Source organism: Pecten maximus, chromosome 11 (assembly GCF_902652985.1).
Source record: "Pecten maximus chromosome 11, xPecMax1.1, whole genome shotgun sequence".
Taxonomy (NCBI): Eukaryota; Metazoa; Mollusca; class Bivalvia; order Pectinida; family Pectinidae; genus Pecten; species Pecten maximus.
In genome coordinates, this window is record NC_047025.1 from 31513209 (window position 1) to 31540150 (window position 26942).

Here is a 26942-nt window from a genome sequence, read left to right on the forward strand (position 1 = left end):
AAAGTGTATAAAAAATTCAACTCATATACCAAAAAAGTGGTGACGTGTCTGATAATGCAAGTCTGTGTCCTTTCTTCTGTGTGCATCAAATATGGTCGAGACAGACCATATACCTTTACAATGCTAGAAAGTCCGAGCGAAACACCGAAACTATTATATGAAATCAATGACAACCCATTGTCTAGCATATTCTGCTGCCATCAACGCACTATATATAAAATACCATCTACAGATACCAAATACGGCTGATCAATCATAATGACAGTATCGTAACCAAGAACTGCCCTGACCAATTGAATCACTTGTCAGTTTGAAGGCATTTCTTTAGAGATATTTTTTTTTACATATAGCATTGTATAATGTTTCGCGTTGGCGCGTAAACTTGGGGGCGCCAACGCGACGAATAGAACTCGGCCATCAAAGCCCATATTACAGCAATGTTAGCAGTGAGAAACCACAGCTTCAGTTCTAGTGTGTTGTTTTGACACGGTGTCAAGACACTTCATAAAAAAGACGTACAATTTTTTAAAGCGAATTAAAACACATCTTTTATTTCCTCTTCAGCAGATACAATCTAAGCGCGAGACTACACGTATTTTTCCAATACTAAAATGAACTTTAAACTGTCAGATTCCAATGGATGAAACAGGTCTGACCATGCTGTTATCGTCGAGGAGCGAGATAAGATATTGGCACACTAATGAAAAAGGTAAAGTACTTCATATAATTCATAGCGAATGAAATAGCTCCTACCTAGGTATTGTTAGAAAACAACAAATGGAATATGTTGAACTACGGTATTGTCCAGGATGATGGTTGCCCTTTGAACTCTGGACAATGCTTTTCCTCCTCAGCTGACGCAGGTGATATAGTACATATCGATAGCGATATTATTTGTACTCCATGTTTGATTGTACGGTGTGTGCGAATAATAAAGCCAATCTGTACTCGTCATGACAACAATCGTCCATACTGCTGTAAATAACTCGACTCAGCACTGGGTGTTAACTGTCTGGTACCCGTCATGACGAGACAGTCGTCAGTACCGCTACAAAACACTACACTTAGCACTGGGTGGTTTCGTCTCGTCCTCTTTCTTCGGAGAGCTGCTTACTGAGGTGGGTTTGGTGGACGTTTTGGTGTATTTGTTCTTTCCTGTAAAGGAGGAAAAAACAATCATTGTTACTTCAAGTTATTGAAACAATGATTTACTAATGATTTGGAAGTTTTAATGTGTGTGTTCTTTCCAGTTAATGGAACAAAGTATTATTATTCTTTCCTGTTAATGACGCATTTTGATGTTTTTCTTGTTTATTTCGTGAAACAAAGCATTATTTGGGTTTTAAGTTTTGATGATTTTGTTCTTTCCTGTCGATGAAATAAAGAATTATGGTAGTTTTAAACCGAAGACAATAATAGCAAACAATATGTATTCGTCAAATTTCCATATGTCCACAAGAAATATGCTTATAGATTTTACTCGTACACACATCAAAACCAGAGATGATAATATCGGTATGGATATCAATTCTGATAATCAATCAGTAATATTTGAAAAATGAATCCCATTGATAAAGCAATCCCATCGATGATATAACATTGTTACGGTCTAAAGAAATCAATCCCATTGACGATATAACATTGCAACGGTCTTGGGAAATCAATCCCATTGACGATATAACATTGCAACGGTCTTGGGAAATCAATCCCATTGATGATATAACATTGTAACGGTCTTGGGAAATCAATCCCATTGACGATATACAAATGTACAATGCACATTGAAACCAATGCCATTGATGATATAACATTGCAACGGTCTTAACAAATCAATCCTATTGATGATACAATGTATAACATTGTAACGGTCTTAATAATTCAATCCCATCGATGATATAACATTGTAACGGTCTTAAGAATTCAATCCCATCGATGATATAACATTGTAACGGTCTAAAGATATCAATCCCATTGATGATACAATGTATAACATTGTAACGATCTTGCCAGGAAATGGAACTGGGCAATAGACAACATCTATCAACGCCATGTTCTGAAAATACATTGTAACAGGTACATGCACATGTGTTTTTATTAATGAAATAATTACATGATATTTAAATGATTATGCGTAATATGCGATATCTATTCTTAGTCATAGGGACGTGTCAAGCCCTATTCCGAGTTTCTACTGGCCCTGACACCATGTCTGTCAGATATGTTTACGTATAGATAAGGGAATTCATGACGAGTCTCTGTGACCGAAACATGATAGTTGACAAATATATCAAAACGACTGACAAATTTGGTATGAAACGAGAATGGTTGAATAATTGTTGATTAATAATGAATTTTGTTTTTCTATATTTACTTAAACTGTCAAGTTCACGTCATGTTTACACCATCGAGTTAGACACAGACCGAATACAATGTTTGAACATTTTGTGTGTATGCCAAGTGAATGTATATGTTGCAGCGTGTTTCGAGAGGCTGCTATATAGAACATCAGCTAGGGCCGAAAGGGAAAATTGGGTAAATATTAAGTAAATACTAACTGTTTGGAACAGGACATCCTGTGTGGGCAGTGACCTTCTTACGCTGTACCAGTTTTGATTTACTTATCTGTATTGGAGTCTCAAATGCTTGAATGAAAACAAAATAAATAACACACTAAATAACTCCATAAGCTCAAAACATATCGCTGACTGCTTTTCCATCGTTTAGCCACAAATCACTGACGAGTAATTGAAGGACGTAAAACTCGTGTCCCTAGCATCATTGACAATTCCTAGAAGGACGTAACAGCTGTGTGATGTCCCCAACATTTCTAACGAGTCCTAGAAGGACGTAACAGCTGTGTGATTTCCCTATGATCACTAACGAGTCCTAGAAGAATGTAACAGCTGTATGATGTCCTTATCATCACCGATATGTCCTAGAAGGACGTAACAGTCGTATGATGTCCCTTGCATCACTGACAAGTCCTTGAAGGACTTAAGAACTCTATTATGACCTTTTCATTACTGATGCGTCCTTGAAGGACTTAGCAGCCGTATGATGTCCCCATCATTACCGACGAGTCCTAGATGGACATAACAACTGTATGATGCCCATAGCATCACTGACGAGTCCTTGAAGGACGTTACAGTTATGATGTTCCTAGCATCAGTGACGAGTCCTAGAAGGACATAACAACTGTATGATGCCCATAGCATCACTGACGAGTCCTTGAAGGACGTTACAGTTATATGATGTTCCTAGCATCAGTGACGAGTCCTAGAAGGACATAACAACTGTATGATGACCATAGCATCACTGACGAGTCCTTGAAGGACGTTACAGTTATATGATGTTCCTAGCATCAGTGACGAATCCTAGAAGGACATAACAACTGTATGATGCCCATAGCATCACTGACGAGTCCCTGAAGGACGTTACAGTTATATGATGTTCCTAGCATCAGTGACGAGTCCTAGAAGGACATAACAACTGTATGATGCCCATAGCATCACTGACGAGTCCTTGAAGGACGTTACAGTTATATGATGTCCCTAACATCACTGACGAGTCCTTGAAGGACGCAACAGCTGTATGATGTCCCATCTTCAACGACGAGTCCTAGAAGGACGTAACAGCTGTATGATGTACCCCATCATAACCGCAAGTCCTAAAAGAACGCAACAGATGTATGATGTCCCTAGCATAACTGACGAGTCATTGAAGGACGTAACAGCTGCATGATGTCCCTGGCATCACTGACGAGTCCTTGAAGGACGTTACAGTTATATGATGTTCTTAACATCACTGACGAGTCCTTGAAGGACGTAACAGCTGCAGGATGTCCCTAGCATCACTGACGAGTCATTGAAGGACGTAACAGCTGTACGATGTCACTAACGTCACTGACGAGTCCTTGAAGGACGTAACAGCTGTATGATATCCCTATCGTTACTGACGATTCCTTGAAGGACGTAACAGCTGTACGATGTTCCTAGCATCACTGACGAGTCCTTGAAGGACGTTACAGTTATATGTCCCTAACATCACTGACAAGTCATTGAAGGACGTAACAGCTGTATGATGTCCCCATCATAACCGCGAGTCCTAAAAGAACGCAACAGCTGCAAAATGTCCCTGGCATCACTGACGAGTCCTTGAAGGACGTAACAGCTGTATGATGTCCCTGGCATCAATGACGAGGCCTTGAAGGACGTAACAGCTGTATTCCCTAACATCACTGACGAGTCCTTGAAGGACGCAACATCTGTATGATGTCCCTAACATCACTGACGAGTCCTTGAAGGACGCAACATCTGTATGATGTCCCTAACATCACTGACGAGTCCTTGAAGGACGTAACAGCTGTATTCCCTAACATCACTGACGAGTCCTTGAAGGACGTAACAGTTGTGTGATACAGTTATGTAGCCATTGTCCGGTAATATTTAAATGTGATTTTCTCTTTCGTTTTTTTTTCTTTTAGTAGGTACAATATTATAAGTATCCAAAGTATAGTTATTGAAATTAAATACTGCTTCTCCATCCAAATACATGGTACGCAAAAACTACAAGGTTTTCGAAATAATCATAAAATAACTTACATATTTGTTTCTACATTCTTATCTGTTAGTCGTTTTTAAATTTTTAAAAATATTTCACTCTTCTTTAAGGAGTGTCTCAGTAGAATTGATTGTGAAGATGGGGTTTGTAAGGAGACTTTGTTTCACCGACTCCTCCACGTCATCAAAATAAAAATCTACCTCACTAGGACACTACCTGCTCCACAATCTAATAAAACGCCCTAATTAGTTGTTTTAATTGACTGCGATAAACTCCTAATTAGTTGTTTTAATTGACTGTGATAAACTACCTTTGTATAGGGTATTGTGCGTTAGTAAACAAAGATCCGTTTTATCAGGCTGATGGCATAGTTAATATAACCACGGATGTCTGTACTCCAAGGCAGTAAACACATAGGAACATCCCTCAAGAGGCCAATGATCTAATGCAAACGGAATCAGACAAAGATGCGGGGAACCGCAGACTGCATTAGATTTGGAAACATTATCCGCGTATTCTTCTGGCGGGTTTAACGCCATCGCAGTAGCTAAGGTCACAAAGAATGGGTCACTCCTGTGCTGCGCTTATTGACTTTGGCAATCAATTATGTAGAATAGAGCGGGAAACCTCGAACGCTATTTATAGATGAGTGCTCAACGATGTACTAGATGATGTAGCTGGAATGTAGTGTGTTAAGTGTTTGTGTTCAAACCACCAATACACACTATTATCTGTAGATCTCGATTCGTATCCCCCCGCCTACCATACATACCCTGTTTGGATTTTTTCTTGTCCCATGGGAGTCGTACATCGTCGTCAGCATAGTCATGTCTCCTAGTCGCAGAACAGCCTCCGGCTGACGCCGCTGCCACTGCCATGGACACGACGAGGATAAGTCCAAAATGGCACCGATATCAGACGAAGACGTAATAAACACGGGATGTTGACGTTATCACGTGTCAATGTCTACGATACACTGAAGAGGCTGTGTTCTGGGCGGAATGGTGAAGGCTTGAGCTTACCCCGCGCAATCGATTCAGTTTTTCTGTGTCATAAAGCCAGCGTGGCACGCTTACAAGTGCGATAATGTGCAACGCACAATGTGTTGACCAATACACAGCCCCTGTGGACCAATACAGTGTTTAGTGGTATTAGACGTCAGAGGGAGGAAGAGAGGGGGTAGGGGCACGTGCACGTGGTCGCTTAGGTGAAGAACCCATTTCTAAAATTCTACAACTACAGAAATAACAACACATAATCTGATGTTTTTTTTTTCTAAATACAAAAGTCGCAATGCACATATTAGATTATAAGGTCACGTTGCTCTGTAGTGGGAAAAAAGAGAAAATGAAATGTGAAATTAACTTTGACTGGCTATTCTTTGTCGAGTATTCAGACGTGGGCGTAAATCGCTGCAGTTCGTGCTTATCACTTACACTATCACTTGGAACTCTTTTCTTACTTGTTCCCCTAAAGTTTGACACCAGGTTGTCTACAATAAAGGAATTGCGATCTGGCGATTATTAAATCAACGAAATAATTTGACCTAATTTTACCTAACAGCTCATGTACAATAACGAGCCAGATACTTTGATGTAACCTAACGGTCTCCAGTACAATAACGAGCAAGATACTTTGATTTAACCTAACGGTCTCCAGTACAATAACATACGAGATACTTTGATGTAACCTAACGGTCTCCAGTACAATAACGAGATAGATACTTTGATGTAACCTAACGATCTCCAGTACAATAACGAGCAAGATACTTTGATTTAACCTAACGATGTCCAGTACAATAACGAGCGATATACTTTGATGTAACCTAACGGTCTCCAGTACAATAACATACGAGATACTTTGATGTAACCTAACGGTCTCCAGTACAATAACGAGATAGATACTTTGATGTAACCTAACGGTCTCCAGTACAATAACGAGATAGATACTTTGATGTAACCTAACGATCTCCAGTACAATAACGAGTGAGATACTTTGATTTAACCTAACGGCCTCCAGTACAATAACCAGAGAGATACTTTGATGGAACCTAACGGTCTCCAGTACAATAACATACGATATACTTTGATGTAACCTAACGGTCTCCAGTACAATAACATACGAGATACTTTGATGTAACCTAACGGTCTCCAGTACAATAACATACGAGATACTTTGATGTAACCTAACGGCCTCCAGTACAATAACATACGAGATACTTTGATGTAACCTAACGGTCTCCAGTACAATAACGAGATAGATACTTTGATGTAACCTAACGATCTCCAGTACAATAACGAGCGAGATACTTTGATGTAACCTAACGGTCTCCAGTACAATAACGAGTGATATACTTTGATGTAACCTAACGGTCTCCAGTACAATAACGAGATAGATACTTTGATTTAACCTAACGGTGTCCAGTACAATAACGAGCAATATACTTTGATGTAACCTAACGGTCTCCAGTACAATAACGAGATAGATACTTTGATTTAACCTAACGGTGTCCAGTACAATAACGAGCAATATACTTTGATGTAACCTAACGGTCTCCAGTACAATAACGAGATAGATACTTTGATTTAACCTAACGGTGTCCAGTACAATAACGAGCTATATATTTTGATGTAACATAACGGTCTCCAGTACAATAACATACGAGATACTTTAATGTAACCTAACGGTCTCCAGTACAATAACGAGATAGATACTTTGATGTAACCTAACGGTGTCCAGTACAATAACGAGCGATATACTTTGATGTAACCTAACGGTCTCCAGTACAGTAACTGACATACGAGATACGTTGATGTAACCCAACGGTTTCCAGTACAATAACGAGCAAGATACTTTGATGTAACCTAACGGTCTCCAGTACAATAACATACGAGATACTTTCCGTATTACACACAAATTTAATAAGTAATATGTAGCAGATAAACATTCCAGTGTATCCAGTATTATGACGTTTCTTGGACTGTTGATATTTAAGAAAGTCTGACTGTATGTGTGCCAAGCAGTACTGTGGTCAAAAAAGAGGTTAGATAAGGAAAATAGTGTGCGATTCCCAAAACACGATCTTTTTGTACTTTTCATAAAGTGCAAGGACCACAGCAATATTTAAGGGTTCTATAATGCATAGTCTACCCGCGACCTATCGCCACCCTTGCATACCGCCACCTAAACCTGTGTCTTCATGTTTAAATCGGAATGCTTAACGGAGATTGGCCAGTCAGGGGATATTATCTAATGATGTGCAAGGGACCTGAGAATTACATACAGACTGTGTATCTGGACCTATTCTAGTGTGTACACAATTTTAACTGTATGTTGTTTTGGTGTAAAATAAAAACTCAAAACAATAATTGATGTATATTGTAATTTCATTTGACATAACTAGAGCATAGCATGTATACATAAAATTGCATGAATGGATATATTAGCAATGGCATTCTATTCTAATGTATATAAATATACAAATATATCATGAACAGTTGCATTTCATGGACATGTATGGATAGAAAAATAGTTAACATTACCAATAACTTATCAATTTCATTATTCAAACCTGATAAAATCCACATTTGAAGAAGCACCGTCTGAAACCATATTTGGGAAAATAGTTTTAAAATATTTTTTTTCACTTATCACAAACAACTTCTTACATCCTGGTTAAAAGTTTTACCATTAAATTGGAATTCATAGATAGATTTTACTAAACTTGCACTAGCAGACAAAATTTCACTCTCACATTGTTTGTACAGGCATTAATATAATTGATCTTTCAATTAAGATAATTTAAACTGTCCTACACATATTTATCACTTAGATACAGAGAGATCTAATATCAACACTTATGGCTATGTATTATAGAATTTACAAACAAGGTCAATAATTTGACATGCCATGAGCCTTCATCATATTACATAGCCACAAGAGCAAGATTCTATTCATCACAAACTCATGTTTACAAGAATATAAGTACCAGTAAAAACTTTCAAATTTATTTCTATGTGAGGCAGGCGACTTGACTTGAACAGTACATACATTCTCTGCAGAGATAATTGTACGACATCACATTCGTTGTGGTGTCATAAAATGTGACATCACAGTTGTGTTGTCACTGATGTGTCTTAACAATATTTATCACTTGGTCATGTGACGTGGTAGATCAGGCTAGTTCAAGTGATACAATATTCATAACTTTGCCGTGTGGTATGATAAAACAGGCTAGTTAATTAAGTGACACAATATTTATGACTTGGCCTCGTGGTATGATAAAACAGACTAGTTTATGCGATACAATCAACAATGCTGCAGGTTATCTCCAATTTTATCCTCAGTTGAACCTTGACCTTTTGCAATTTGATGAAAGTTTAAAAGGTCAAAACACAAGTTAATAGACATGTACTTGAACACAGACAAGTCAATACAAACACTGGAGTGTCAAACACAGGCTCTCCAGGGATATGTGGAAGCCCTGCTGTTAGATTTCCTATAGCCATATATCTGATAAAAAGGCTTTGCTTTAATTAATGTTTTACATGATTAGAGGTGGAACCATGTATATTTCATAACTAGCCCCAATACCTTTACTACCTTTTTACAATTTCAAGTACATGGAACATTAAAAAAAACAAAAAACCTGTCAGTTTTAAAGATGTTCCAGTCAGAGTTGAAGGAAGAATGACTGGTTCCATGCCTCCTGACTAACGTCTAGTGACAGATCTTATCTGGCAGTTTTATCAACTAATGGACAAACAGCGTCATCATCACTGTTTTGTGCTGACAGGGCCAGAAAACCTAAGTACATGGCACTAAAACATTTAATATTCAATCATCTGCAGGTTTGAGAAATTTCCGTTTTTTCGATTTCTGGTGACTTTCCTCCAAATTAGAAGAATTTTCTTCTATTTGACCACGGTCTCTTTTGCTGCTGAATTTCTTAGCTATTGTCCCAAATAATGACTGGTACCTGAAAACAAGAACAAAATCTATAGAAGTGATCGATCCCTAATATATTATACATATTTCATATCAAGTAATCAATTTTTAATATAAAGTCATTGAAACATCACTTACTGGTCATGATGTGAATTTAAAGAGAAAACACTAAAGATATCAGTTCATTCCATGGGTTTAATTGACTGGTTTCCTCCCATAGTAAGACCCCTAACCAGGCCAACAAGAATGATTAAAGTAAGTTGTCATAATTGGTTTTTCGCAAGTGTTGTAAAATTAATAAAATAAACGAAAATGTAAATTTACTTAAAAGCAGAATGAAAATATTCCTGGTAAGGGTTTTCAATGTCAATGTCAAGGTCATTTCAAGATGTTAAATGTTTAGTACCTGTTTGCCATCTCGTCCTCCTCCACACCTAGCTCCTTCTCCTTGATCTCTGCTGCGTCAAGCTCTACTTTTGTGTTATGGCGCTTCATCAGTTTCTAACAACAAATCCAGATATACCAATACATTTTGTAATGACATTTTGGTAGCCAGGAAACAAATTTTCACTCAAAGTATAGTCAAACCAGTATGACATGTCATGTTGACCTTTTCGTGGAATATTCAAAGTGGGTAGTTCCATTTGTGCACAGGTGTGTTAACAAAACATATTGATTAGGAATACTACTGTGTCCAACAGGGTGCTGTTTTGGATCATTTGTTTTTGTTACGGTTTTATATTGACAACACAGGGATTGTATCATTTTCAAGTAACTATGTAATACATGTTAACAATTTTGTCGATAAATCTAGACCAGTATAAATACAAATGATGCAGCTGATGATAAGGTTTGTTACATTATAAATAACTAACAGATATACATGTATATATACAAAGTACCTATTTCCCCTAAATGACTATAGACACGTCTAATCAATATGCTAATCAAATTTCAATACAACAAGTCATTCTGGTCGGACTATACATTTACAAGAATAACAAAATAAATACAGTGACCTTCCAAAGGAGGCAATAACTAGGCTCACAAATGACAGGTGGTCTCTTAATGCAGGTTCAGGTAACTAATATAGTAAATAACACTGAAAGATATTGTCACATTTGAGAGGGATCTGCTTAATTAATTAAGGCAGGTTTGAACATAGAAGCAAAAATAACAGGGGTGGGTTACCAATATATTTTACAGTCTGGAGAATTAATTAATTGAATGGAAATTTTGTGATATATGTATTTTGTTTGTAAAACATACCTACCAAGTTTTTTAATTTTCAGGGGAGAGATTGTAGCGGGAAAAATGGGTTAGCAAGTATGATAAACCTAGCAATCTTAAAACCTGTAAATCCTCTGTGTACGAAATATTCTAAAATATTCAAATTTCCACATGAAATGTCCAACTTAGACAGGGTCTCAAATTCTCATACCTCTATTTCTGGGTTAAAGCCACAGTATGACATCCTGCCATACTGAAGATTTTCAATTCTCATCAGACTTGGTTCAAAGATGTATCTATTTCTGAAACAACAAAATTGGTAAAATTCAAACTTCTGATTGCATTCATCTCACCATGGTATCATGACCTCGCAAGTAAACCTCAGAATATACAATGTATAATTTAGTATTAATTACAAGCTAAAGGTCAATACCAGAAAAATCATAATAACACATGAATGGAGATTCGATGGAGTTGTTGATTCATTTTAAACCAGAATTTAGAAATAGGCAGGAGTATAACCATGTCACTACCTTAATCACTTTATAAACAATCAAGAAGTATAGTTCACTAAAGAATATTAGATTCAAGGATTTTATGGAAATTTATCTTTAAAAGAAATAATTTAAAAAATCACAAACTCTAGTTTTTGAGTAGCTGGCAGATCCAAAACCCAATGTTCATCATCAATGTCTTTGTTTTCTTCCTCGTTAAGTTCTTTTTCTATACGTATTGCACTCCGCTGCATAAACTACAATGTAACAACAATATAGATCAAACCATTAAACTTCAATTTGGTAAATAATGTGTGTTAACTTCATTATAACATGGTAGATTTATAAACTTATGCAAGAAATATATGTAGTTAAGGAGATGAATAATTAAACAGTGCATATGTATAACCTAATTTAAATTATCTCATCGACGGATATCCATGAATGATTGCACTACGCTATACTGGTGATAAGTTTAGCATAGTGTAGTACACTAGGTATCAGACAATAATTTCATCCATAAAATATGTTTCTGGATTTATTTCATACTGCATATTAACAATAGAAAATCTTTGTCAGTCATGTTCCAAAATCTATGACACTTAGTATTACTGGAGACCCTGAATGACCGAGTCCTTGAAGGTCTCAGTAATAGTGTTATTGACGGTCTTCTCTTCACACAGGTTCCAGGCGATGATGGTGCATATGGGAAGAAAGAGTTCTTCTATTCTTCCCTTTCCGCATTTGGAACCATATTGTGGTTGCGAAATGCTTTTCAATAGTATTATTATAAGAGAACACGCTGATGTTATGAAGTTTTGTGAAGGCAAAGGTGGTAACTTTGAAGAATAGGGTAAGACAAAGCATTTGCCTGCACTATAAAAGTGGTGTCAGATCCAGTTCCCTTAGCATATTTGTCATGCAGCCCAATTCTATGGTCTTGTAATCAATGGTTATGAAGTGAACAGCCTTATGCTACAGCTAGACCCTCTCCCCAGGCTAGCTATATTGAATTGGCAGTATGGATCCCATACAACACAGCCATACTCCAAAATTGACTAACAAGATAGAGGTAGCCTACTGGACACTGGTTTGCTTCTTGCTGTCAATATGAAGGACTGTACATTTCTTAGCATTGAACTTCATGCCCTAGTCACTACCACACCATCTGCGCTAACCAAGGGTTTTTACTCTATGCTATGCTCTATTTCACGAATAACTCTTGGTTAGCGAAGATGCTACCATACTAGCCACACACATTGACTATTATGTATTAAATATCAAAACGGCTTGCCATAAGTGACATGTCTAATATTAAAAACAAATTATCTAGAAATATGCTTTTACTAAATTAAACACTAGACATGCACATGTCCCCTGTGGTGTAGGCCACGTGTTACGTATACAGTACACTACAGCTGCACTATAGTTGGGAACTAGTTGTAGCCCTGTCCTACACCAGACATGGTGTCAGGGCCAGAGGAAACTAGGGCTATAGCTGTTCTAGCTGCGATAACTAATTACAAGCTCTACGATATGTAGCCCAAGTACATACTGATATATACGGTTAATATTAAAAATCTCATTACAAACCTTCATTTGAAGAACATTTTTTGACAAGACAGTTTTCTGGTCAGGCCCACCCGCCATAATTACAGTAAACAATAATATTTATGACCACAGAGTTAACTTCCTTCAGTTTCTTCCCAGCGCTGTGATGGTGTGGTTGCTGGCCATGTCGAACACACGAAGACACACGTGTGATAATTAAGGTGTCACGGGAAAGCTTTATTCGAATGGGAGAATTCAAGCTTATTAACGACAGGAGCTATACACCATGCTGAAGAAAAACGAAGAAAAATAGGTAGGCCTATGCAAAGACTGATCTAGAGGAGAACTATTGACTTTTTTAATCGCCTACATTTTATTGCAAAAAGAATATGAACAGACGAGGATAAAAAAGACGCAAACGATGTGTCGACAAAGAGAGCGTGCAAACTAATGGCTAGGCTAAGCATCGCATGCATCAGTAGCTGCAGGCAGATTTTTTTGCAGAGTAAATCAGAGCGTCGATCAGTTGTCCGTGTTTACATCGGATTCCTAACACAGCCGCTGGGGACCAAAAGTAGTCACTTTTCCGAAAAACATATAGATTTAACAGTTTTTCCGAAAGCAAGAATATTGTCATAAAAATATGGATGAAAGAAAAAGAACTGATCAGTTATCGCCCCTTGGTAGTTTTGGTTTCCTAGTAATATGCAGGTGCATATAATGCAACTTGTAAGTTTGTGATTATCTGTGTCGAAGAAATGACAGCAATTTCACTATTTCTGACCGTAAATCTCTGCATATAATGTGCATATATGTTTTAAGCATCATTTGAAAAAAATGGATTTAAAAAAAATATTTGTTGATTTTTTTTAAGTTGATCAAACTGCATATGATAAAACTAGTTTAATACTCCAACATAAGACAATGCAAATCTAATATAATTTATGAAAGCTACTTTACATTACCTTTAAATGAAATCCACCGGCCAGATTTGGTGTGTTGGATTGACAATGTTGGCACATTTCTACTGTGCACTAAGGCTGCAATGTGGCAATAAGAAATCTTAATAAATTTGTCAAATATGGAAGGTGTAAAATTGTTTTTGCTGGTCAAACAGGAAAAATATGAACCAGGGTTTGCACTGGGCATTTCATAAATGGGGTCCTTTTCAGATAAAATGTGGTTCCTGTGAATAATTTGAATTGAGCTTTCAGAAAAAAATGGGGTCTTTCAATTTTCCATGCTTCAAAAGGATATATGGGGATGCTTCAATGCAAACCCTGTGAACCTTCTCAGAAAGTGGATCTTGCTGATCGTGACTGGTCCCGAACAAAATTAAGCAAATTGCTCTCATCATTTTGTGGATGGGAAACCCAAAATTATGAGTCCCAAGCAAATGTTGCTTCAATTACATTAGCTGGAGTTTTCATAATTGTTCATTATTTAGTGTTACTTTGTGTAGCAGGTTTTCAAGCTATACAGTTATCAATAGTTTATTTCTCTGTATGTATGATTGTCACTAACTACATTTCAATTAAAACTGAGATGTGTTACACAAGTCTGACATGTATCAGTATTTTTACTTCTACTGTGTCCCTGCATCTTGTATACTGGGTCCTACTCCAACAATGTTAGAGGTTTTACACGGCGAGATACTTTTGACAGGTGCCGTGTAACAAAATCATATCCGATAGAAAAAGAGCTGACCAGCGGCCTCTTATGTTATATGAGTAACTGGATCCCTGCATCTTGTATTCACAATCATTATATTGTTTTTCAAACTGGAAGTGTATTTTAATTTTTCTCCTTTTTTGAAGGGAGCTGATTGACTCGGAAATTGTGTATTGGAGTGGTACCATCTGCTATGTTTGTACAAACAAAATAATTAATCATACCTTAGGTAGTCAGTTGTCTTGTGATTTTCATGACAGGTGTGGTCTTTTGTGGTATCTGTTTATAATTCGGCTTATTGTAAGTATTGACCGGAAAGGAGAGTGCAAGTGTTAATGTTTTAGCCCATCTTGAAGATGGTGGCCTAATCAAATCACTTTTTGTCCCACGTCTGTCTTGTATCTAGCCGTCTGTCATCTGTCTAAATTTCAACAATTTATTCAAACAACTGCTTCTTAGCCACTGATAGAAATTTAACCTTATTTGACAAGAAGCATTAATATTGTTGGGTGGTGTGGATTCAAAATCGTATACAATATAGTAGAGCTGACACCCCAGTGGGCTAGGTGATTGGGCCAAAAGGGGTCAGTTTGTCTACATTGGTGTAAATAACTTCTGCAAAACTCAATAATATACACTGGATATCATTTATATTTGACTGGACGCATTCCAAGGTGGTAGGGATTCAAAATTGTACAAACGGTAGGGCTGACTCCGGCAGTGTCGTGGAGGCAGGGCACGTGTGATAATTAAGGTGTCACGGGAAAGCTTTATTCGAATGGGAGAATTCAAGCTTATTAACGACAGGAGCTATACACCATGCTGAAGAAAAACGAAGAAAAATAGGTAGGCCTATGCAAAGACTGATCTAGAGGAGAACTATTGACTTTTTTAATCGCCTACATTTTATTGCAAAAAGAATATGAACAGACGAGGATAAAAAAAGACGCAAACGATGTGTCGACAAAGAGAGCGTGCAAACTAATGGCTAGGCTAAGCATCGCATGCATCAGTAGCTGCAGGCAGATTTTTTTGCAGAGTAAATCAGAGCGTCGATCAGTTGTCCGTGTTTACATCGGATTCCTAACACAGCCGCTGGGGACCAAAAGTAGTCACTTTTCCGAAAAACATATAGATTTAACAGTTTTTCCGAAAGCAAGAATATTGTCATGAAAATATGGATGAAAGAAAAAGAACTGATCAGTTATCGCCCTTGGTAGTTTTGGTTTCCTAGTAATATGCAGGTGCATATAATGCAACTTGTAAGTTTGTGATTATCTGTGTCGAAGAAATGACAGCAATTTCACTATTTCTAACCGTAAATCTCTGCATATAATGCGCATATATGTTTTTAAGCATCATTTGAAAAAAATGGATTTAAAAAAAATATTTGTTGATTTTTTTTTGAAGTTGATCAAACTGCATATGATAAAACTAGTTTAATACTCCAACATAAGACAATGCAAATCTAATATAATTTATGAAAGCTACTTTACATTACCTTTAAATGAAATCCACCGGCCAGATTTGGTGTGTTGGATTGACAATGTTGGCACATTTCTACTGTGCACTAGGCTGCAATGTGGCAATAAGAAATCTTAATAAATTTGTCAAATATGGAAGGTGTAAAATTGTTTTTGCTGTCAAACAGGAAAAATATGAACCAGGGTTTGCACTGGGCATTTCATAAATGGGGTCCTTTTCAGATAAAATGTGGTTCCTGTGAATAATTTGAATTGAGCTTTCAGAAAAAAATGGGGTCTTTCAATTTTCCATGCTTCAACGCGAACCCTGTGGACCTTCTCAGAAAGTGGACCTTGCTGATCGTGACTGGCCCCAAACAAAATTAGGCAAATTGCTCTCGTCATTTTGTGGATGGGAAACCCAAAATTATGAGTCCCAAGCAAATGTTGCTTCAATTACATTAGCTGGAGTTTTCATAATTGTTCATTATTTAGTATTACTTTGTGTTCCAGGTTTTTAAGCTATAAAGTTATATCAATAGTTTATTTCTCTGTATGTATGATTGTCGCTAACTACATTTCAATTAAAACTGAGATGTGTTACACAAGTCTGACATGTATCAGTATTTTTACTTCTACTGTGTCCCTGCATCTTGTATACTGGGTCCTACTCCAACTATGTTAGAGGTTTTACACAGCGAGATACTTTTGACAGGCCCTGTGTAACAAAATCATATCCGATAGAAAAAGAGCTGACCAGCAGCCTCTTATGTTATATAGGAGTAAATGGATCCCTGCATCTTGTATTCACAATCATTATATTGTTTTTCAGACTGGAAGTGTATTTTAATTTGTCTCCTTTTTTGAAGGGAGCTGATTGACTCGGAAATTGTGTATTGGAGTGGTACCATCTGCTATGTTTGTACAAACCAAATTATTAATCATACCTTAGGTAGTCAGTTGTCTTGTGATTTTCATGACAGGTATGGTCTTTTGTGGTATCTGTTTATAATTCGGCTTATTATAAGTATTGACCGGAAAGGAGAGTGCGAGTGTTAATGTTGTAGCCCATCTTGATGATGGTGGCCTAATCAAATCACTTTTTGTCCCACGTCTGTCTTGTATCTAACCGTCTGTCATCTGTCTAAATTTCAACAATTTATTCAAACAACTGCTTCTTAGCCACTGATAGAACTTTAACCTTATTTAACAAGAAGCATTAATATTGTTGGGTGGTGTGGATTCAAAATCGTATACAATATAGTAGAGCTGACACCCCAGTGGGCTAGGTGATTGGGCCAAAAGGGGTCAGTTTGTCTACATTGGTGTAAATAACTTCTGCAAAACTCAATAATATACACTGGATATCATTTATATTTGACTGGACGCATTCCAAGGTGGTAGGGATTCAAAATTGTACAAACGGTAGGGCTGACTCCGGCAGTGTCGTGGAGGCAGGGCCAAAAGAGAGCAACCTGACTACCGAGATATATTGCTGTTAAAGACTTCTTCTCTTAAGCTATACACTGTATGCATTTGTATTTGACTGGAAGCATTCCTAGGTGGTAGTGATTCAAAATTGTACAAATAATGGGACTGCCCACCAGGGACCTGAGGGGTGGGGCCCAATAACAGAAGTATAGCAAATTCTTTAAAGACCTTCTGTAGGAAGGAAAGGATTTGGTGCATATTTTTCTGAAGCATACTTTGGTAAAGGGGAACCCATTTTGTATAAACTGAGGCTGGAACCTTAGGAGTCTGAAGGATAGGGCCCAATAGGGGAAATATCAAATTCTTTAAAATCCTTACTTCTGTTTCAATGTCAGGATTCTGTCAAAATTTGGTCTGAACCATCTTTATTTCAAAAAGCCAAGGTCAAATTTTGTATCTTTTTACTGATGAATATTTTGTTGGCCAGAATCAATCAAGGAATCATCTGACTATAGGTCGAAGTCACTTAGTCAAAGGGCAAGGTCATTTGTGTCCAAAGGGAAGTGTTTTGGTATAATCACTGAAATATCCAGGTGTGCAATACAGGTCTTCTGGGCCACTTGTTTTACTTAAACAAATTTTGTCCTGTTTGTTTTAGATGATGTATAGCTTTGGTTAATAAGACAACAGAATCACAGGCAGCATTTAAGATTTAAAAGCCATGAGTCTGGTGGACATTGAAATCACGAAGGTGAAGTCTCCTGCTTTATTTTATGCCAAAGTGGTGAAAGACTTGACAGAATCATCAAATGATTTGGCATTCCAACAGCTGGAAAAGTATATTAATGACTTTTTCAACAGTGAGAGCCTTTATCTGCCAAGTTACATACCCAATGAGGTAGGTCAATTTTTAGCTCACCTGGACCGAAGGTCCGGTGAGCTTATGTCATGGCGCAGCGTCCGTCGTCCGTCCGTCCGTCGTCCGTCAACATTTGCTTCAAATCGCTACTAGTCAAAAAGTTCTAATTGGATTTTGACCAAATTTGGCCAGAAACATCCTTGGCAGAAGGGGAACAGATTTTGCATAAATGGTGACTCTGACCCCCAAGGGGCTAAAGGGGCGGGGCCTAATAGGGGAAATAGAGGTAATTCCTTTAAATCGCTACTAGTCATAAAGTTATGAATGGATTTGAACCCAATTTGGTCAGAAACATCCTTGGGGGAAGGGAAACAGATTTTGCATAAATGGTGGCTCTGACCCCGGAGGGGCCAAAGGGGCGGGGCCCAATAGGGGAAATAGAGGTAATTCCTTTAAATCGCTACTAGTCATAAAGTTGTTAATGGATTTGAACCCAATTTGGTCAGAAACATCCTTGGGGGAAGGGGAACAGATTTTGCACAAATGGTAGCTCTGACCCCGGAGGGGCCAAAGGGGCGGGGCCCAATAGGGGAAATAGAGGTAATTCCTTTAAATCGCTACTAGTTATTAAGTTATGAATGGATTTGAACCCAATTTGGTCAGAAACATCCTTGGGGGAAGGGGAGCAGATTTTACATAAATGGTGACTCTGACCCCAAAGGGGCCAAAGGGGCGGGGCCCAATAGGGGAAATAGAGGTAATTCCTTTAAATCGCTACTAGTCATAAAGTGATGAATGCATGTTCTAAAAACAATTCTTGAGGTCTTTCAGACCTTAGAGAGTCTGGACTTCATTAATCTTTAAAGCAGTTCGGATTCCCACACTATAACCATATATAGCATTGTTTGAGATTTACAAATAAAACAAATTGAATATGAACAATATTTTGACATTTGGTCTAATCCAACCAGGTGAGCGATACAGGCCCCATGGGCCTCTTGTTATGTTTATAGTGTAGGTCACCTGAGACGATTCAGGCCTCCATCCATAATGAATCATAAATGGATCAAATTATCAAACTTTTCAACAATGCTTCCACAATCAAATGCTTTTCAACATACAATTAATGTTTTGATAGGCAGTTTAATTACTTAATCTTGTTTTCTCGAATTTCATGTATAGGTTCGTAATTCCCAATTGGGAAAAATATGGCCAACAGGTGGCCTGTTTGAATTTTGACATTTGAAGCTTGTTAACTCCATTTCTCAGAAAGGATGAATTTTTCTCAAATTTCATATGTAGTTTTAATTTTGAGACTGATTGGAAGATAAGATGGCCGACAGGTGGCCATTTCCAGTTATAACATTTCAAGTTTGGTAATGTTATTTCTGGTAGTTCTTTCTTGAATTTCATAGCAGCTTTCAATGTATTAGTTGAAGTTTGTTATCTTTATTACTTATAGAGAGTTCTGGATGGAGATTTCTCAAATTTGATATGTAGATTTTTTAGGTCACCTGAGACAAAGTCTCAAGTGACCTATTCTAATCCCCTTTTGTCCGTCGTCGTGCGTCGTGCGTCGTCCGCCGTGCGTCCGTAAACAATTTACATTTTCGACTTCTTCTCCAAAACCCCTAAACCAAATTCAATGAAATTTGGCAGGAAGCTTCTATGGCTAAAGGTCAACCAAAATTGTAAATTATATGGTCCCCACCCCGCAGGGGCCTGAGGGGCGGGGCTAAAAAGGGTCGAATTGACTAAAACTTCAAAAATCTTCTTCTCTACTCTCAGATATGGTGGAATCAAACACTCTTCATAGATGGAAGGGTCTTAAGGTGCTTTACCAAAATTGTAAATTTCATGACCCAGGGGTCCCACGTTTGCCCCTGGGGAGGGGGTAAACTTTACTATAGTTTATATAGGGAAATCACATTTTTGTCTTTTATTTGTTTTATTTCTATTGGAATTCATTCTAATTTGGTAAACAATGTCAGCATGGGATGACAGTTTGATGACATGCACATGTTTGCCCTGACTGACCCCCAGGGGCTGATGGGCGGGGCTAAAAAGGGCCAAATTGACTGAAATTTCAAAAATCTTCTTCTCAAGACCGAAATAAGTTGGAATCAAATACTCTTTATAGTTGGAAGGGTCTTAAGATGCTTTACTAAAATTGTGAATTTCATGACCCTGGGGTCTCAAGTTTACCCCTGGGGAAGGGGTAAACTTTACTATAGTTTATATAGGGAAATCACATTTTTGACTATGATTTGTTTGATTTCTATTGGAATTCATTCTAATTTGGTCAACATTATCAGCTTGGGATGGCAGTTTGAGGGTATGCACATGTTGGCCCTGATTGACCCAGAGGGGCTGCTGGGCGGGGCTAAAAATGGTCAAATTGGCTGAAATTTCAAAAGTCTTCTTCTCAAGACCGAAATAAGGTAGAATCAAATACTCTTCATAGTTGGAAGGGTCTTAAGGTGCTCTACTAAAATTTATAAATTTAATGACCATGGGGTCATAAGTTTGCCCCTGGGGAGGGGTTAAATTTTACTATAGTTTATATAGGGAAATTACATTTTTGACTGATTTGTTTGATTTCTATTGGAATTCATTCTAATTTGGTTAACATTATCAGCTTGGGATGGCAGTTTGAGGGTATGCACATGTTGGCCCTGATTGACCCAGAGGGGCTGCTGGGCGGGGCTAAAAATGGTCAAATTGGCTGAAATTTCAAAAGTCTTCTTCTCAAGACCGAAATAAGGTAGAATCAAATACTCTTCATAGTTGGAAGGGTCTTAAGGTGCTCTACTAAAATTTATAAATTTAATGACCATGGGGTCATAAGTTTGCCCCTGGGGAGGGGTTAAATTTTACTATAGTTTATATAGGGAAATTACATTTTTGACTGATTTGTTTGATTTCTATTGGAATTCATTCTAATTTGGTTAACATTATCAGCTTGGGATGAAAGTTTGATAATATGCATATGTTGGCCCTGACTGACCCCTGAGGGCTGATGGGCGGGGCCAAAAAGGGTCAATTAAATTAACTGAAATATTTCAAATCTCAGGTGACCGTTAGGGCCCATGGGCCTCTTGTTTTTTTTTTCGAACGGTTAAAAGAAGGAAGGAAACTATCATCCTAACTGCTGAGATGCAATGAAGGTCTCTGGGATATTTTGTATAGCTATAGGTATATCAGATATGATCACCCCTAGGTGATGACCTTGACCTTCTTTCAAGGCAAAATTAGTCCCCAGAAAGAGTAATTTGTGTAAAAGCTTCCTGGCCATGTCCAAATTTAAACATCTGACCATGTTTTAATAAATTTTGATTCAAAGCATCCTAGGAACATAAGAAGCAAAATGTTGAAAGATATTTTACTTTACTTTAATTACTGTTTGCTGGAATTGCTCAAGTTAACATTCCTTTATTCTAGTGAACAATTTAGGCACTCTTTATCTGTTGTTTCTTAATTGTATATTTTGTGTGTTTTTAATTTTAGGGAGAAATTTGTATTGGAAGGCGCGTGTCGGATCGCCGATGGTGCCGAGTTGAGGTAAAAGGCGTGCTTTCTAGGAGATGTGGACCAGAAGGAAGGTACATATAGCTTTAAATGATTGATTGATATTTTTCAAACTTAAATTATTTGAATATGCAAGGTTGCTCAACTTTGAGCTTAATGTTCACTATAATGTGAGACGGTTTTTTTTCAAATTTTTCGCAGTTGTATCGAAAGTTTGATGTAAATAGGAAGTAGTGGCTAATCAGATTTGAAAATGCTTAAATACACAGACGTTATGAATTGATGTCCGTTCATTTACAATATCTCAATACTTTTCAGTCTGAGATAAAACTTATTGGTCTAGTTGATGATGAAACAAGCGAACAGTTAGCAGATTCCCAGTGAAGTTTCTTATCCTGTTATATATACAGAAAGATCTATGGAATGCTGATTTTAATATTTTCTGTTTGCAGATGCTACTTCCTAGACTATGGTGTTTCAGATTACATACCACTCAAGTGGTAAGTTTGTCAAATCAGGGTTCATTGAATAAAGTAGGAAATTTAATTATAAAGTACAGATCACACCTACAGATATTGATTGATCCAAGTGGTTTCAATCAACATATCCTAGCTTCAACTGTAAGTGGGTCATATATTGGTCCTGGTGAAGCTGGTCATGCTTGGGTATGTTGTGATTGAAAGCACTTGGATTAATTTTTAGCTCACCTGGTCCGAAGGACCAAGGTGAGCTTATGCCATACCGTAGCGTCCGTCCGTCCGTCCGTCCGTCAACAATTGACTTCTTCTTCATAACTACTGATCAGAATTTGACCAAATTTGGTCAGAAGCATCCCTATCGGGTGGGGACTCAAAATTGTACAAATGGTGGGGCTGACCCCCCAGGGGTCTGAGGGACGGGGCCAAAAGGGGTCAATTTGGCTCTGTTAATATAAACGACTTCTTCTCTGAAACCAAGCAAAGGATGTTGGTCCTATTTACCTGGTAACATCACTATGGGGTGAGGATTCAAAATTGTACAAATAGTGGGGCTGACCCCCTGGGGGCCTGAGAGGCAGGGCCATAATGGGTCAATATAGCTATATTGATATTAACGACTTCTTCTCTGAAACTGAGCAATGGATATCGCTCATATTTGTCTGGTAGCATCACTATGGAGTGGGGATTCAAAATTGTACAAATGATGGGGCTGACCCCCCAGGGGCCTGAGGGGCGGGGCCAAATGTGGTCAATTGGGCTAATTGATATAAACGACTTCTTCTCTGAATCCGAGCAATGGATATTGCTCATATTTGCCTGGTAGCATCACTATTGGGTGGGATTCAAAATTGTACAAATGATGGGGCTGACCTCCCAGGGGCCTGAGGGGCGGGGCCGAATGTGGTCAATCGGGCTATATTGATATAAACGACTTCTTCTCTTAAATCGAGCAATGGCTGTCGCTCATATTTGCCTGGTAGCATCACTATGGGGTGGGGATTCAAAATTGTACAAATGATGGGGCTGCCCCCCAAGGGGCCTGAGGGGCAGGGCCAAATGTGGTCAATCAGGCTATATTGATATAATTGACTTCTTCTCTGGAACCAAACAATGGATATCTCTCATATTTTACTGGTAGCATCCCTATGGGGTGGGGATTCAAAATAGTACAAATGATGGGGCTGACCCCCCAAAGGGCCTGAGGGGCGGGGCCAAAATTGTTCAATTTGTTTAAACAACTTCTTCTCTGAAACTAAGCAATGGATATTACTCACATTTGTATGGTAGCATGGTTATGGGGTGGGGATTAAAAATTGTACAAATGTTGGGGTTGACCCGGGCCACCAGGGGGCTGAGGGGTGGGGCCAAAAGGGGTCAATTTGGCTAAATTGATTTAAACAACTTATTCTCTGAAACTTAGCAATGGTTTGACTGGTAGCATCTTATTGGGGTAGGGATTCAAAATTGTATAAATGAAGGAGTTGACCCCCCAGGGGGCAGAGGGCAGGGTCAAACAGGGGTCAATTGGTCTAAACAAGTTCTTCTCTGAAACTAAGCAATGGACATCACTCACATTTGTGTGGTAGCATCCCTATGGGGTAGCGCCAAAAGTCAATTTCATTTAATGGATTAATGCACTTTGTGGCATTTTTAGTATTAAGATAAAACCAATGTACATGTACCCATATAAAATGCTTATGATATATATTGACATAGTAATACCAGCGACAAATATACTCAAGCATCATTCTTTTTTCATATCTCATGAAACCAGGTGAGCGATACATACAGGCCCTCTGGGCCTCACTACTGCATACCCAAGCCCTTAAAATGGCCATTAAAAACCCCATTAAAATTTCCCATCATAAAACCATCAATCATGCTATTAATTTTGTACCTTTAATTGCTATTAATTGAAAAAATTTAATACAAGTTGATAGTCTTTAAATGTGACAGTTTTCAATTTTAATGATCATCAAAGGGTTGAAACAAATCAATTAGTTCATGGTACTTAATTAATACATTTTAATGGCTATTAACAAAACATTTATAATGATCATTAATTATTTTAATAATGGCTTTTAATTATGGAGGCGTTTACGCCTGCCATATTACAATCACCTACGAGTTGTGACGTCACAATCTCTCACTTTCATTTTCGTTATATTTCCCTTCACAGTTCATTTTGTAGTTTCTTTCGGTACATATATGATGTAGTTGAACTATATATACATTTATGAAAACTATCAAGACTACAAATAAAGTGCTTTTACATGAAAAAAGGTATATTCAGTATAAATTTCTCTTCGGCGGAAGCCCGGAATTTGAGACCTCTGGTGGTAATTTCTGTAACTAGGGGTAATGATTCGCTTATAATTAGTTCCAAGTATGAGGCACGTCATTGTAGTCCGTCAATCAAAGTAGATGTGCACAGAAATGTATTAACTATGCTGATAATGTTTTGAACATTTCAGGAATTATTTTGAATAAACAATAATAATAATGTCTTGTAAATATCTACACCTGCATCGATTTTTGCAAATCTATATTGAAAATACTGTTTGAAGGGAGATAACTGCGAGATTCTGACGTTACCTTACAGAGGACACTTGTTTAACTACTAGAAATAAGGATGGCATAACAACCAAGCATAAACAAATTCCTGATTTTCATAATACCCTCCAGGTTTTGGCTAACAACATTTCTTTTGTTTACAACTTGGTAGTTTGTTCACGAGATTTTATGAGATTTAGTCCGATATTTAGCGATCACGTGTTCCGTCTGTTTACGTGAGCGAGCACTCTGTCAAAATGGAAGCACGTGGACACGGGCTTCACACGAAGCATCAAAATGATGTTTGTCGCTAGAAATTAATATCTATCAACATGAATTAAAGGCAAGTTGCTTACAAAGTTTAAATCTGTTTGTTGACTCACTGAAATAAGTGTTTGTTTATTTAGGACGAAACTGTTTACGGTAAGTTGTTCAAGCCTGGCCAGACCACAAAATCACAATATCTACTGCGATTATAGTCCGAATTTTCTGACGATCTTGCTATATACTATATGCAAACTTTAATCAGCTTTAAGGCGATATCAACCCCAGAACCCTTCGGATTACTGCGATAACTGATCGAAGTCCCTGTGTTTCAAATCCATGAATCGGTAGACTTACGTGATGGCGTGATGGAATTCGATCGTTTATTTTTTAAAACTAAGAAAACTGGCACATATCTGTCGTGGTGGTCATTTGTGCTGTACCTTCCCCGACAGAGACAATATACAAAATCTGGATTTCTGTGATAAGGTTTACTGCAGTAGCTACTCGCGCTCGTAATATATATGAAAATGCTAAATTATTATTGAACCAGCTTGTCTTATTTATATATTATTCAGCTCACGATTCAACCTTTTCAAATGTTTTCATGTAATATATATATACATTTGTATACACCAAGCTGTGCAATGTTTGTATTACATAGAATATTTAAACAATACAAAGTAATTGTAGATTAACAAAATGTATACCAATTGCATTTTAACCTATTAGTACAACTTTTTGTTGTTTTCATGTAATATAACTTTTTGTTGTTTTCATGTAAAATGATAAATACATGTATATCTATTGGCAATCGATATCAAATCCATATAATATAAGACTTTCTCAAATATCAATATTCCTCATAACTTTCAAAATAAATCTATATTTGCTTTTGAAATTTAATTAAAAATGTTTGATTTTCATCAAAATAATCATCAATCTCCTTATTGGTCTCCAGAAAGTGTGAAAATAAATGAAACTTGTTTGTCAATAATTCTATTTATTATGAATTCATGTATAACCATTTAGGTTTTTTCCAATGTTGACCTTTAAAACTATATATATATACAAGCAACAATCTGTGGGATGTCAAATATGGAAGGCTATAGCTGTTTCAGGATAAATTGCCAAAAATGCTTATAAGTACTGTTTCTTATCACTGATAACATATATTGGGTTTTCGACTATTATGTGTTATTGCTACTTAAGTGTGATTTTTTTCGGCTTAAGTGATAATGTATTTCTTTGTACTTATGTGCAACAGACATCGCGAGAGTTTAATTCTCGTACATATAATATTGACTCCTACAAAAAGAAGTTGAGTGATCATGAGTGGTTGACCTACGAGAGGCATTTTATCAAATCACATATTGACCATACTGATTGCTCATGATCATATTTCATCCGGCCTAGTAAACTCTAGAAAAAACATCTTAATTTATGAAAGCAGCTAACTCATTTAATGTATGTGTACAAATTAAGTATATATATATATCGTACAAAACCTCAAACTTCTAATATGGTAGATATGAAACATACATTTAGGCTGACTGCCTGATAATATAATACAATTTGTACAGAGTTTACAATCCTTTGACATTCAGCTCATAATATACACCATTATAATTTGATCTGTCGTCATGCGTCGGTCTTCTTCTTAAGACCAAGATATCGCAGAATGGTGTACAAAAGGTTCTTCAGCTGTTTTATCAAAATTGTTAATTTCATGGCCCTCTATGTGTCGCATTCTCCCTGGGGAGAGGATACATTTTACTATAGTTTATATAGGAAACTCATCACACATATTTTAGCATAATTTGTTTCATTTTATTTGGAAATTGGTTAGCACGTGGTTAGGGCAAACTTTTCTCAATGACATATTGTCAGAGAATGTCAAGGCCAACGACTT

At 37.3% G+C, this 26942-nt stretch overlaps 2 protein-coding genes and 1 long non-coding RNA gene across 5 annotated transcripts in view; 1 reads left to right on the forward strand and 2 right to left on the reverse strand.

Annotated features, from left to right (window-relative positions):
* Positions 1 to 521: 521 nt before the first annotated feature.
* LOC117337837 lies at positions 522 to 5731 on the reverse strand. The gene is made up of 2 exons (XR_004534905.1): positions 5333 to 5731; positions 522 to 1155 (listed from the first exon to the last, which is right to left on the reverse strand). It is a non-coding gene; the product is annotated as an uncharacterized LOC117337837 (long non-coding RNA).
* Positions 5732 to 7927: 2196 nt separating this feature from the next.
* LOC117337861 (M-phase phosphoprotein 6-like) lies at positions 7928 to 12989 on the reverse strand. Its single transcript, XM_033898994.1, has 5 exons — positions 12825 to 12989; positions 11379 to 11488; positions 10949 to 11039; positions 9914 to 10008; positions 7928 to 9538 (listed from the first exon to the last, which is right to left on the reverse strand). The coding sequence occupies exons 1-5, from the start codon at positions 12879 to 12881 to the stop codon at positions 9397 to 9399; spliced, it is 495 nt and encodes a 164-aa protein (XP_033754885.1). The 5' UTR covers positions 12882 to 12989; the 3' UTR covers positions 7928 to 9396.
* A 5019-nt stretch (positions 12990 to 18008) lies between these two features.
* Positions 18009 to 26942, forward strand: part of LOC117338082 (putative ATP-dependent RNA helicase TDRD12) — a 113838-nt gene continuing 104904 nt past the window's right edge. For all 3 annotated transcript variants that reach the window (XR_004534959.1, XM_033899272.1, XM_033899274.1), the window contains exons 1-3: positions 18009 to 18245; positions 21714 to 21808; positions 22187 to 22234. Coding sequence is in view for 2 of the 3 variants with exons in the window: in XM_033899272.1 (XP_033755163.1) it covers positions 18069 to 18245; positions 21714 to 21808; positions 22187 to 22234 (320 nt within the window). In the remaining variant the exon portion in view is untranslated. The remainder of the gene's footprint in view (positions 18246 to 21713; positions 21809 to 22186; positions 22235 to 26942) is intronic.

Bases quoted from the DNA above. Each gene is read 5' to 3' on its own strand.
- LOC117337861 (XM_033898994.1), bottom strand. From the start codon at position 12,881: ATGGCGGGTGGGCCTGACCAGAAAACTGTCTTGTCAAAAAATGTTCTT. The intron at 11,040-11,378 runs GTTTGTGATTTT...TTGTTGTTTCAG, and splicing joins CCAGCTACTCAAAAACTAGA to AAATAGATACATCTTTGAAC. The intron at 9,539-9,913 runs GTACTAAACATT...TCTTGTTTTCAG, and splicing joins GAGGACGAGATGGCAAACAG to GTACCAGTCATTATTTGGGA.